General features: G+C 45.8%; 1 protein-coding gene across 1 annotated transcript in view; it reads left to right on the plus strand.

Moving 5' to 3' along the window:
• Positions 1 to 14,452, plus strand: part of LOC138284406 (mucin-2-like) — a 1,072,535-nt gene that overhangs the window by 31,133 nt on the left and 1,026,950 nt on the right. The window contains exon 2 of the mRNA XM_069223143.1: positions 6,376 to 6,441. Coding sequence (XP_069079244.1) covers positions 6,376 to 6,441 — 66 coding nt within the window. The remainder of the gene's footprint in view (positions 1 to 6,375; positions 6,442 to 14,452) is intronic.

Genomic DNA, 14,452 nt, shown 5'->3' on the forward strand with positions numbered 1-14,452 from the left:
GTAGACCAATCAATATCTTTTTGAGCTTCCATTCTTGGGGTGACAGAACGTGGGCAATGGCCTGAAATTGCAGAGGCAACACTTGCCAGTTCTATGTCATCTTGTATCCAGCTGGATCCTTCTATCCATGCTCCCAGAACCCACTTTCTTTACTCCACTTCCCACCAACTAAGGGGTGGTACCCTAAGACTGGCTTACCAGCGCATGTTCTGTACCCTCAGGCTGGAGAGGAGCCAGGGGCAAGGCCTTCCTCCCCCTGCACCTCCTTCTGGGGATCCGTAACCCTCTATTGGGAGTAGTGGCTCTAGAATCCAGAACTCTCAGGGCACATGTCAGCTGTCCTGCTCAGCTCTCCCACCACTTCAGGTGTTCCACCTTGCAACTGGTCTCCCAACCCAGGAACTACACCCTCTCGTCGAACTGGGGTCAAAGGCGAGTCTTTCCTCCCTCTGCCTCCCCTTCTAGAGTTCCACACCCTCCCATCGGGAATGGTGCCCCTAGAAGACAAAGTGGTAGGGACGCTTGTAGCAGCTGCCCCTTCATCCAGGTCAGTGATGACATGCTGAACCCGACCCCCTAAACCAGGGTCTGTACCCTAAGACTCGGCAGAGGTTACGGATGAGGCCTTCCTCCCCCTACCTTTCCACCTGGACTTCTGCACCCTCCTCTGTGGAGTGGTGCTGACAGACACCGGAACTGGCTGGATGCTTGTGACAGTCACCTTTCCACATTCTCCTGACACTATGTAGCCCTCCTCAGTGGATGGTCTACCAGTACAGACTAAGGACCTCATTACAAGGTTAGCAGGCCAACTGTCAGCCCACCAACCCTGTGAAGAGGAGACTGCCACGGAGCTGCTGGCCTTCCCCAGGCCAATTACAAGGTTTCCACTGGGCTGACTGGCGGAAACTTCAGATATCTGAGGTTTCCACTGGTCAGCCCAGCGGAAACCATGCTGCAGTATTGGCCTCTGCTCCTCGTGGAGCTGAGGCCAATGCCGTTGCACAGAGGTTGCTCCAAGCACCTTTGGAATACACACTATCAGCTGTAGCAGACACTGTGCATTCCGAGGGTGCTGGGCAGGGGGCCCCTGCACTGCCCATGACACGGTCATGGGTAGTGCATGAACCCCTGGGGGCCCTCAGCAAAAGGCTGGCAGAAAGGAGATTCATGATGAGCATGGAGGCTCTGAACTCAGCACTGCCATGGCCTGGTGTGGCAGCGGTCCCCTGTCATAATGTGCCAGTAGGACCACCAGGAGTGTGGCAGTCAGACCATAATGTGCTGGTAGGATCACCAGGAGTGCAGCGGTCAGACTGCCACCACAAGTCTGACGGTCCGAAGACTGCCAAACTTGCAATGAGGCCCAAAGTCCCCTTCCTGGGGTCCCCTTGGGGTACTCTCCAGGTTCGAGACTGGCAATAGGGCACCCTTGGACATCTCCCACTCCCACATCCTAATCTGAAAAGGGACATGGGCCCCTGCACCCCTGCACTTCAAGATGAGATGACTGGGTCACTCTGAATTGCCCCTGCCCTTGGTTGGGGGAAATCTCCCCAGTGCCTTTCCAGACCTCCTGGTACTCCCACAGAAGTCTGCCTTCTTTGTCAGTTCCCTGGGATCCTCAAACTTACACTCCAACAGGTGTTGGCATAGCCCTGGAAACTGTGCTACCCAACATCCATCCATCTATTGCTCTGCAACACTTCCACAAGCTCCCCGCAAGACTAGTGAGACAGTTTCCTACTGCCCCTGAACCTCAACCTATACTCTTCAAGGCCGATTCCAGACTTTTCAATCAGGGCTTCCTTCAAGGGGGTGAACCCCTCCCTGTCTCTTCCTTCTAGGGCCACTAGGACATCCTTTCCTTCATCAGGAATATAACTTTACAGGCCTGGTGCCCAATCCTTCTCAGGGATTATGAACCCTGTCAGAATCCTCTCATACTCCTTCAGCCACTGATGTATGTCATCCTCCTCCTTAAAGCTAGTCACCAAGTCTGTGGGTATGTGGGTGTTGTTCCTATCACTAGACTCACAGTTGCTGCCACCAATGGACTCCACCTGAAGTGAAAATACTTCAGGGTCAACTTTATTTCCTCAAAGACAAGCTGTTCCCTGGGCAAGGACATTTCATCCTCTACCATCCTCCTCTATGCTAGAACTTTTTCAGTCTCTATACCTTTCTCCTCCATAGCCAGCTTTGTCAGCTGCAACCTCAGGTCCCTCTCAGCCTGTCTATCTCTGAGCTCCCAGGGGACAGGAAATGGGAGATGACACTGTTCCTGGCACTAGACCCAGTAAGGGACTCTCATATATGGGTCCTTTTACTCTACTGGTGCATTTGTCTGGTCATTTTCCCTTCCTTCTCATCGTAATCAGGGACATTGTCCTCTGGGGGTTTGGATTGGGAACCCTGCCATTCAGAGTCCTCACAATTCTCAAGGTCCTACCCAGGGTCTCCCTCAGAACCACTACCCCCCACTCAGAGTACTCACTGATATCAGGGTACTCCCTATATCTATTATATCAATCAATCAATCAAGATTGATAAAGCTCAGCTAATGGGGTATCCAGGCGCCTGCAGGTCCTGGAGGCTTATTAGAACAGCCAGGTCTTGAAGGCCCTTCGGAATTCCAGAAGTGGGGTGATGGTCCAGAGGTGTGTGGGGAGGCTATTCCATTTTTTTCTGCAACGTGAGAGGAGCTTCCTCCACTTCTGCTTCAGTAGATGTGGAGAGTATGGACAAGTGAAAGGGAGGCGCAGCATAGGCTTCTTGATGTGTGGTGGAAGTTCAGGCGGTGGCTAATGTACTGGGTCCTTGGTTGTGTAGAATCGTGTGTGTGTGTGTCAGCAGCTTGAATTGACATCTCCTCTGTATGGGGAGCCAGTGGCGCTGCCTGAGGTGAGGTGTGATGTGGGTTCATCGAGGAAGGCCGAGGATGACCCAGGTTGCGGCGTTCTGTATGGTCTGAAATCTCTATATGAGGTGTGTGGCGATTTTTACATAGAGGGCATTGCCTAGTTCAGTCTGCTGGTGCTGAGGGCCTGTGTCACGGTGCACCTCGTGTGTAGAGGTAGCTTCTTGAAGATCTTATGTAGCATGCTCAAAATGAAGATGCAGGCGAAGGAGATGGCATTGATCTGTGATTTCATGGTCAGCTTGTTGTCACTGATGATTCCAAGGTTTCCACACATAGCTACTGAAGCATAATAACTTATTACACTTTAATTCTTAAGACACCATGCCTGATGCCACAGCCAGCAGCTGAGCATAATTAAAGAAGCTGCTTAAAGAAAGAAAACTAAACATTGCTTTTCTTTGTTCTGCTCTGTTTTTCTAGCTGGACAGTATCAAACAGAAAGGAGATATTTATTACAGTTGTTTTTTAGGTAACTACAGAAAAGGTGGACTCTTTCTACATGTTTTAACACAATCCAAATTACTGCACCTTTAAACAAAATGAATTGTACTAATCCAATTCTAAATTCATTTTGCAACATATACTTTGTAGCCTTTTCATGTCTTTAATTTTGCATTAAAGATTCTAGTTTTAGTCTTCTTGTTTACATTCTCTCTCTTTCATATGAAAGAATCAATCACCAAGAACTACGTGGTTTGTGGGAATGGTGATGGTGTCACTGTTAGAAATGGGGTCTTTGGTTGGCCATCAGGTTGCCTCCTGTCCAAGCAAGGACCCTCACTCTAGTCAGGGTTGTCACCCTCAGCTAACCCCCGCACACCCCCTTGGTTGCTTGGCACAAGCAGGCAGGCTTAACTTCAGAGTGTGAGGTGTAGAGTATTTGTACCAACACACAGAGTAACTTAATGAGAAACACTACAAAATGACGCAACACAGGTTTAGAAAAAATAGAAAATATTTATCTAAACAAAACAAGACCAAAACGACAAAAATCCAACATACACAAGTCAAGTTCTTAATTAAAATGCAAAAAGAGTCTTAAATCCTTTGGAAAACAGATAAAACACTGTTAGCGCAGAAAAGTACCTGGTTTGTGTTAAAATAACAGTCACGGGCGGGTGTGCCTCAAAAAAGTTAAGCGGTGTGTCGATTTCTCACCCGCAATGGAGCTCGTGTGTAGTTTCTCCTTCTCCGTCGGACCAACATGCGTTGTTTTTCCTCCCCGCAGTGGAGAGAAATGTAAATTCGGACAGCACTTGGGTCCGGCCAGTCGTTGTGTTGTTTTCCCATGCCCAACAAGGTTTGCGTCAACAATCCTGCCGCACGGTGATAGCGATGCGGCGTGTCATTTCTCCAGCCACGTGCGTCAATCTCCCAGCCGCGCTACAAGCTCTGTGTCGATTTCAGCCGCAGAGATGGCGGCGCGTCGTTTCGTTAGCCGCTCTTGGAAGTTGCATCAGAAATTTCCCCGCACGGTGTTCTGTGCGTGGATTTTCAGGCTTGGTCGGCCAGCTTTACCTGTCAAGGGCCCAGGAACTGCATAGGGCACCACTTGGCAGGGCAGGAGTCTCAGGAGAGGGTCTGGGTGCTGGCAGGGGAAGTCTTCGATGGCCCTGAGACTTCAACAACAAGAAGCAAGCTCAGGACAAGCCCTTGGAGAGTTCTTCACAAGCAGGAAGGCACACCAAGTCCAGTCTTTGTCCTCAGGCACAAGCAGCAACTGCAGGATAGCTCCACAAAATACAGTCACAGGCAGGGCAGCTCTTCTTTCTCAGCTCTTCTCCAGGCAGAGGTTCCTCTTGATTTCCAGAAGTGATCTGAAGTCTGTGGTTTGGGGTGCCCTTCTTATACCCATTTTGCCCTTTGAAGTAGGCTTACTTCAGAGGAAAGTCTCTTGTTTGTGAAATCCTGCCTTGCCCAGACCAGGCCCCAGACATACACCAGGGGGTTGGAAACTGCATTGTGTGAGGGCAGGCACAGCCATTTCAGGTGTGACAGACCACTCCTCACCTCCCTCCCAGCACAGATTGCTCATCAGGATATGCAGGCTACACCTCAGCTTCCTTTGTGCCACTGTCTAGAGAGAGGTGCAAACAGCCCAACTGTCAAACTGACCCAGACCAGGAATTCAAAACAGGCAGATCCATGGAATGGTTTAAGAAAGAAAATGCTCACTTTCTAAAAGTGGCATTTTCAAACACACAGGGCCTGATTCTAACTTTGGAGGACGGTGTTAAACCATCCCAAAAGTGGCGGATATACCACCTACCGTATTACGAGTTCCATAGGATATAATGGACTCGTAATACGGTAGGTGGTATATCCGCCACTTTTGGGACGGTTGAACACCGTCCTCCAAAGTTAGAATCAGGCCCACAGTCTTAAAATCAACTTTACTAAAAGATGTATTTTTAAATTGTTAGCTCAGAGACCCCAAACTCCACATGTCCATCCACTCCCAAAGGGAATCTACACTTTAATCATATTCAAAGGCATCCCCCATGTTAACTTATGATAGGGATGGGCCTTGTAACAGTGAAACCAGACTTTAGCAGTATTTCACTGTTAGGACATATAAAACACATTAGTATATGTCCTATCTGAAACATGCACTGCACCCTGCCCATGGGGCTACCTAGGATCTACCTTCGGTGGTGTCTTACATGTAAGAAAAGGGAAGGTTTAGGCCTGGCAAGTGGGTACACTTGCCAAGTCGAATTGGCAGATTAAAACTTCACACACAGGCACTCCAGTGGCAGGTCTGAGCCATGTTTACAGAGCTACTATGGTGGGTGGCACAACCAGTGGTGCAGGCCCACTAGTAGCATTTGATTTACAGGCCCCGGGTACCTCTAGTGCACTGTACTACGGACTTACCAGTAAATCAAATATGCCAATTATGGATGAACCAATTACATGCTCATTTTGTAAAGGAGCACTTGCACTTCAGCACTGGTTAGCAGTGGTAAAGTGCCCAGAGTAACAAAAACAGCAAAAACAGAGTCCAGCACACATCAACAACCTGGAAAACAGATGCAAAAAGTTAAGAGAGACCACGCCAAGGATGCCAAGTCTAACAGTGACCATGTATAATAAGGAATATAGTACCCTCTGCTGTACATAAGGATAATGCAGGTCACCTCACTGTTCCATAACCTTATAAAGGAACTTCTTTACTCCTTCTGCCTCGTTCCTCTTTACAGTCATGGAATCCCTCAGTGACTTGCAATACCCTTAAAGTGTAGGACAGGGGTACTTTATTCCATACATAGCAGTATTTAGTCACAATCATTAGTGTCAGTAAAGGTATATGAGTCAACCAACATCAGTGTATTTGTCACTGTAATATTCTAATTTTGGTTTTGCTTATTTATTTTCAACATAGTTTGTTATTCTATAAAACTTATTTTTTTAATTTTCTATTTTAATATATTTTTCTCTTTTATATTTAGATATCGTTGAGGCCTCATCAGGAATGACAATGATGTCACCTTTGACGACCATGCCAGTAATAAGATGTAAGTTAAACAAATCATTGCTTATATTCTTTATTTTTCGTGGGTACACTCATTTATGAGTTTAAAGTTGAAGAGACATAGGGGGTCATTACGACCCTGGCGGAAGGTGGAGAACCGGCGGTAAGACCGCCAACAGGCTGGCGGTCTCCCTTCATGGAATTATGACCATGGCGGTTACCGCCATGGTCATCCGCCGGTTCTCCGTTCCGCCCGCCAGGCTGGAGACCTGGGTCTCCAGCCTGGCGGCCGCCACTATACTGCCGCCGGTATTTTGACCCGGCTTACCACCGTGGATTTCCTGTGGTTTGAACCGCCATGAAATCCATGGCGGTAAGCACTATCAGTGCCAGGGAACTCCTTCCCTGGCACTGATAGGGGTCTCACCCACTCCCCCACCCCCACCCAGCTCCCTCCCCTACCCCCCACCACCCCTGCCACCCCCCAAAGATGGCAGGGTCCCCCTCCCCACCCCGATCCCCAACATCACATCACCCATTCCCACACAACATGCACTCAGGCACCAACTACACACTCCCACACGCCAACATACATGCCTACATACACACACACAGGCAGACACGCACACCCACATTCAAACATTCACACACACATCCATACTGACATACCCACAGACATACACGCACTCATTCCCATACACACAACACCCCTGCAAGCATACACGCACCCACACCCCTTTCCCAAACACACAATCACACCCCCATGCACGCACACAACAACCAACACCTCCCCACCCCCCTCCCATCACGGACGATCGACTTACCTGGTCCAACGATCCTCCGGGAGGGGACGGGAGCCATGGGGGCAGCTCCGCCGACACCACACCGCCAACAGAACACCACCACGGCGAATCACAGGACGTGATTCGGTGGGTGGTGTTCTATTGGCGTGGCGGTAGAGGTGGAGCAACCTCCACTTCCCTGCCTCCCGCCAGTATGGCTGTTGGCGACTCTCCGTCCGAAAAAGGACGGAGAGCTGCCAACGGTCATAATAGGCCGAGCGGAAAACCGCCACCACTGGCAGTCTTCCGCACGGCAGTCCCTCGGCGGTCTTTCAAAAAGACCGCTGAGGTCAAAATGACCCCCATAGTAAGTAAATCGTATGAAAGATTGACTGAAGATAACGGGAAGTTTACTTTAATATGTTTGGAATTTTTTTCACAAAGCACAAAAATAATTACTGACATGCAGTGTTTTATTGTTCAGTTTGCTAAGAGACGCATCGCCTTTTTCATCGGGTCATCTTCCATTGCAAAATATGATTAAAAAATGAGAGACATAGTTACCTTATCATTTTTTGTACTGGGTTGTTTGGGCACGTCAGTGGATGTGACTGGATGCTTAAAACGTGGTAAAAGTATGCATGGTAGTAAAATGAGAAGTAAAATCTGTTTTTAAAAGTGGTGGCGCGAAGGACTTGGTTACATGGGAGTTCTTATTTTAAAACACCGAAGAGGTCTGTAGACCAGTCTCTCTAGCAGGTAATAGGTAAAAAAGTTTATCATTATACCAGGATTTGTATCACCCCCACTAATTTGTTCTCTACAGCCCGGTGACCAGACATTTGAGCCCTGTGCTGGGTCACAATCCTTACTGAAGAAAGAAGCCTCCAGGAATTGTGCATGATAATCCTGCATACTGAAGTAGGTAGGGGTCAAAAGCCACAGCTTACCATGATGAATCCGATGCAGGTGTTCGTGTTCTCTTGATCGATGGAGGGGACATTTATTCATCCGAACATCAGGCATTCAGAATGCTTCCATGAGGATTACTTTTAGGCAGATAAAAAGGCTTGCTATAAATACCAGATTAATCTTTACAATTCTGAAGTTTATATTCAAATACTTTGGGACTGTCTACCTACCAATATGCTTAGTTTTTACAGCCTCAGTAGTGCACTGCAGCCATCCAAACTACTTTTTCTGGATTTTCCCCAGATGAAATGAAATAGAAATACCACAACTACTTAAATCAATAGGGAAAGAAAAATCAAGATCTGTCCTCTCCTCGTATTCCCAAAGAAAAGCAACCAGCAACACAACCCTGGAACTCTGCAAAAGTCAGTCACCACTTGGAGCAGACCACCTGCAATGTTGCTACAAACTCCTTCTCTGCCTGTCCTGACTTCTACGTGTATAAGGCACTGTACTCCAGTAGTGCCTGCTGGCAATAACGCTCTGTGGGGCAGGGTCGTGTAGGAGGGGGTGGGAGATGAGGATTCACAAGGGGGGATGTTAATAGTAAAATTAAAATAAAAAACGTACCAGCTGCATTCCACCCCCATGTTCCTCTCCACTTCGGTGCTTCTCTGCTTCTTCTCTCCCCACCCAATCCAGATGATTCTCTCATGCTGTTACCAATCATGAGAGAAGACCCTGGGTTTGTAAGAGTGGGCTGAAATGCCTCTCAGATAGGGACTGGGAGCCTACACTGACTCCTCAGCCGGGCTGAGTTCTGAGTGCGCATGTAGGTTTGGCCAGCCTAGAATGGCCAATCAAAGTAACATGCGGACTGAGAGGGCACACTACTACTCCTTCCCCTGGTGATGAGGATGACACCACCCCACCCCACCCTCAGCAGGCTGGTAGAGGAGAAAGCAAAAAAATAAAATGATAGCATAGTTTTATTATCATTTTTGTTTTTCTGCTGCCTTTCAGCAGTGGGCAAGGCTCCTCTGTTATAATGGGGTCGACCCTGCTCTTGTCAACATGCACCAAGTGCACATAAAAAGGTGTAAAAAGAATTGCAGTCATTTGACGAAACATGTCAGATGTATTCATGTTCAATCAGTATCCAAATTCATGCTGTGTGCAGTAGTCCACAAAGCCATTACTATTGAAGTTCGGATACCATCCAGTAATCATAGAATGGGCATGACATTACGATTCTGATACATTATGCACTTCAAAACCTACCTCTCACACATCAAACTGATCCTAATTAAATGCCCATTTGCTTCAGAAATATTGAAAACTCATGTAGATTCATTCTGAGTGTAATTTTGAACCAGAAAAGTAAACTTTAAACCAAAGAATGTACATTTAGACCAAGGAATATAGATTTACAAAAATAAATAAATATTCACACAATAGCGGCACAAAATCAAATTTAGAGGTGGCAACTAAATGTACAAAGTGCACACACCAGGAAATAAGCCACATCCATTCTGAAAATGTAATATTGCCTGCACGTGGCCACCTCTATTTAAACATGAAAAGGATATATGTTAAGGCTGGACAACACTTGTCCTGTACTCTGCAATACGTAGGTCAATCTACCTAGTCACTGTCATTCAAGTCATACAACCATCTGGACATGTGAAGATTAACTTATCAAGAGGAATAAGAAGTATACAAATTCCTAGATTGCAATGCATTTGTGAAATCCCCAGATTTCAGGGAGATATGCTGTAATCTGTAATGAATCAGATGTCAAGGCATTCTGCTTAAAGTGATGCACAGACACAAGGACTTTAAAGCCATAGAGTGTAAAAAGTCAAGATATGTAAAGTAGAAGAAGCATTGGCAAAGTCAAGCAGTCACACCATATAGGCTCTATCATTGCCTTTTATTCATGCTGTTACACCATGGGCATTTCTGACTTCGGCAATGATTTGTAGGCATGCTGTCTGGAAGCATGGCTAAACATAAAAAGAGTGTGATGCATCCAGCACTAATGCACTTTAAAAAAAAAATGCACATTAGCCCTGGCTGCGCCCTAGCACTTTTTTTTCAAAATTAGTTACACTGAAAAGCATCTGCACTGTTGTACAATGTGGCTACAAAACATTGCCAAAGCCAATGTCTCTTACAGGTGAGTCCTAGTAAATTTGCTAATGCTTGTTCTTTAAGGCATTATGAGTTTATTTTTATTGTTAGCACATTAAAATCATTACAGGAGCCTTTTATGTACTTACGGCTGTTGTAGTTCCAACATTATGCCTGATGAAAGCCTGGGGGAGTTGAGGTACTGAGTTATCCTCAGGTGTTTCAGGTGAGTGGTACAGTCCAGAATGTAAGGTAATTATGGAATGGGTAAAGGGAGGGAGGGGTATAGGTATCTTCTGGAGCTCTCTCCCTGCCTCAGAGGTTTGTGCTCTGTCCCCACCCACCTTCTCTTTTGCAAGGGTTCCATATGCGGAGAAATAGAAATTGAATGACTCATTAGGGTTTGAAGCTACTTATTGGGAAGTCAGTAACTCCTCGTGTGAGTTAGGAGCTTATAGTACGCACATCAATATCCTTCTAAATCCTTACGTGTAATGGAAATATTTAATACATTTTATAGTTGAATCATTGAAGAGGGAATAAATAATTTGCAATGCTTTCCTGCTTTGACCCTGCAATCCTACTTAATTTAGTTTGGGCATCAGGAATCAGCAACATATTCCTCCTTTGAGCTAGGAACAGTGATCTCCTTTTGAAGAGGACAAGAATAAGCAATGAATCACAGATTCTTCCTGTGTACCTCGACTTAAACATTTGCAATGTGTAGTGCTGGTGGTATATTTTCTACCCAGCGTTAACTTGCAACTTGCAACGGCAGGTTTATCTCCAGTCAATGAAAACACATCTGAATCTTAGTCTATATATGACAGTGCAAACTTTAAACAGCAGCCATCTATCAGAGCAGACAAACTTCTCTCCTGTGGGGGGATTGGATAGATGTGGCAAAAGGGCTCTGCTGCAAGCTGAGCAAACACAGATTACAACAAGTAGGATTAGGTTGCAGATAAGCAATGGCAGGAGTGAGAGTAGCAGTGGAAGTAGCAGAAGTAAGAGAATGCAGAGGTAAGCAAAGGAGAAAGAGTAGGGGTAATTCTAGAAATAAGAGTAAGAATATGAACCTGTGTGGGGTAAAAATGGGGAAATTACAAGTAAGAGTTTCGCCAGAAGCAAACAGGAGTGAGTGGGAGTAAGATCAGGAGTATGTGTGGATAATAGTAGAAAGGAGTGGGAGTAAAATTTGGAGTAAGCAGGAGTAAATGTAAGCATACATTTGAGAAGGTCGGAGTAGGTTCAATTAAGAGTGGAAGTAATTAAAATAGGTGTAAATAGAAGTAACATGAGGTGTGAGGTTGAGCAAAAGTAGGTCTAAGAACTAAATTAGGCAGGAGTAGATAGAATAGGTAGAAATAAAAAGTATGAGTAGGAACAAAATGGGAAGAGTATGTAGGAGTAAGATAGAGTAATATTATTGACAAGTTGGGCTAGGAGTAGCTGTAGGAGTAAAAGTAAGCAGTGCTAAGTAGACATACAAGTAAGACTAAGATTATCTGTAGGAGTAAGAAAGATTAGAAGTAATGGAGACCAGTAGTAAGCAAAAGTAAGTGGTAAGATGAGGAATTGGAGGTAGTTAAACATAGGTAGGAGTAAGTAGGACTAAGTAGGCGTAAAGGGATAAAGAGCAAGTGAGACTATGGGGGTCATTCTGACCCCGGCGGTCTGTCGGCGGGAGCACCGCCGACAGACCGGCGGTGCCCCGCAGGGCATTCTGACCGCGGCGCTTTGGCCGCGGTCAGTGCAGGAAAACCGGCGGTCTCCCGCCGGTTTTCCGCTGCCCGTCAGAATCCTCCAAGGCGGCGCAGCATGCTGCGCCGCCTTGGGGATTCTGACGCCCCCTACCGCCATCCTGTTCCTGGCGGTTCGCCCGCCAGGAACAGGATGGCGGTAGGGGGTGTCGCCGGGCCCCTGGGGGCCCCTGCAGTGCCCATGCCAATGGCATGGGCACTGCAGGGGCCCCCGTAAGAGGGCCCCGCTTGTATTTCACTGTCTGCATAGCAGACAGTGAAATACGCGACGGGTGCAGTAGCACCTTCCCACTCCGCCGGCTCGATTACGAGCCGGCTTCATGGTGGGAAGGTCGTTTTCCCCTGGGCTGGCGGGCGGCCTTTTGGAGGCCGCCCGCCAGCTCAGGGGAAAACTCAAAATACCCGCCGCGGTCTTCCGACCGCGGTACGGTATTTTGGCGCCCGGCGGGAGTCAGAATGACCCCCTATGAGTACAAGCATGAAGAAGTAGTATGTTGGAGAAAGTAGAAGAGTGGGAGGAAAATTAAGAGGAAGTAGCAATAAAAATATGAGAAAGTAAAAGTGTAAAGAAGAAAGAGTGGTAGTAAGTAGCAGTGAGTAGGAGTAAGTATGAGTAAGAATAGTCATACAAAGGGCTAAGCAGAAGAGCTGAAGTATGTAGTTGTAAAAGTAGTAGAAGATAGGTTCAAGTAGGAGTATGTAGGAGTAAGAGTGTAATTAAGAGTAGGTAGGACTAAGCGTAACAGTAATAAGGACATTAGAAAATATAGTAGTAAAAGTAAAAAAAGAAAGAACAGCAGTAAGTAGGCATATTAGGAGTAAGAAGAGAAATGAGTAAGAGGAGGAGGGAATAGGCATATTATGTAAGTAGAAGCAAAAGTATGTAAGTGTACGTTGCAATAATAAAACATTAGAGTAGGAACAAAAAGGAGGTGTAAGAGAAAGAAGTAAGTAAAATTAAGACGTTAAGTAGCAGAGTAAGAGGAAGTATGAAATGTATAAGTAGAAACCAAGGGCCAGATGTATCAACAAATCATTTTGCGATCCTCTAATAGCAATTTTTAAGAAATCGCTATTTCAGAGTCGCAAAATGGTATGTATCATATTTGTGATTCGGTATTAGCAATTTCTTAAAAATCGCAAATGCTATTACTGAATCGCAAATTGCAATTCTGACCCCATTCGCACCTATGGGCCTGTATTTGCAAATGTTTTGCATTTCCCAAATTGTGAATTCCTAACTGGAATTCGCAATTTTTGAAATGCAAACCCCAGGGTGCTGGGGACCCAGGGCCCCCTTTGCTGCACCCCCAACATTTATTTGCGGACATGTAAGGCACACACATGCCACAGGGGCATGTGTGCGTTACATGTCAATTTAAAAAATGCATTTGTAATGCATTTTTAAAATTTGCACATGGTTTCCACCAAATTGTATTTGGTGGTAATAGTGATTCCTTAATGCCCAATTCGCATTAAGGAAAAGCTTGTTACCTTTGCCTAAGAAATTGCAAATAAGGATTCCTTATTTGCAATTTCTTATTTAGGGAATTGCAATTTGCGATTCTCTAAACAGGATCACAATTTCAAGGAATCGCTATTTTATTGATTCCTTAAAATTGCACAGCGAATGCCTTTCATATATAATGAAAGGCATTTTTGCATTCGCAAATGGCCATTCACTCTGTTTGCGAATGCAAAAACGTTTGACACATCTGGCCCCAAAATCAGTAGGAGTATCTTTAGGATTGACAGTAGGAGTAAGTAGGAAAAGTTGGTGTTAGTAGAATTAAGTGCAAGAGTAATGAAAGTTAGATGGAAAGAGACAAAGATGAGAAAAGAAAGATGAACTGACAGCAAATCCCTTCAAATTCTTCTAAGACTCCAGGGCTGATAAAGCCTGACATGCTTTTCATTTTATGCACACATCAGATGAAGAGCATGGACATTCCATTAAGCACTATTGTAACATGTAACTTGTGTGCAGCTGAAATAGGTACCATTTCGTGTTTTATAGAGCTCACAAACAGCAGAAGCATGTTACTTGGCACTTTTTAAAAACAAGTTATTGCCATGCCACTGGCACAGGTACAATTTCTTTCAATAATGGGTTGCACACAGACCTAGTCTCTGTAACGTGCTGTGTGACAAAGAAGGCCAAGAAAAGATTTCTCAGTTCCACATGAGCAGCACTTCTAAACTGTTTGGATAAAGCTGAACCGATTGTGATTTTTATGGGTCTCAGGCAGCCAGTTGCAGTGCGTTTAGCCAGAGGGACACAGCATGCATGTTTTCACTTGAAGTCACCATTATAGAGTGAATATATGTAGTAAGTAAGCTAATGTATTGATGCATGCATCAAGGGTTGCTAATCCCTGCCCGCTTTCTCTGCTCTCCCTGGCACTGGTGGAAGGTTGATAGGAAGGAACCCTCTGTCTATCCAACACAGCATTACTACAGATCA

This window comes from Pleurodeles waltl, chromosome 3_1 (assembly GCF_031143425.1).
Source record: "Pleurodeles waltl isolate 20211129_DDA chromosome 3_1, aPleWal1.hap1.20221129, whole genome shotgun sequence".
Lineage (NCBI taxonomy): Eukaryota > Metazoa > Chordata > Amphibia > Caudata > Salamandridae > Pleurodeles > Pleurodeles waltl.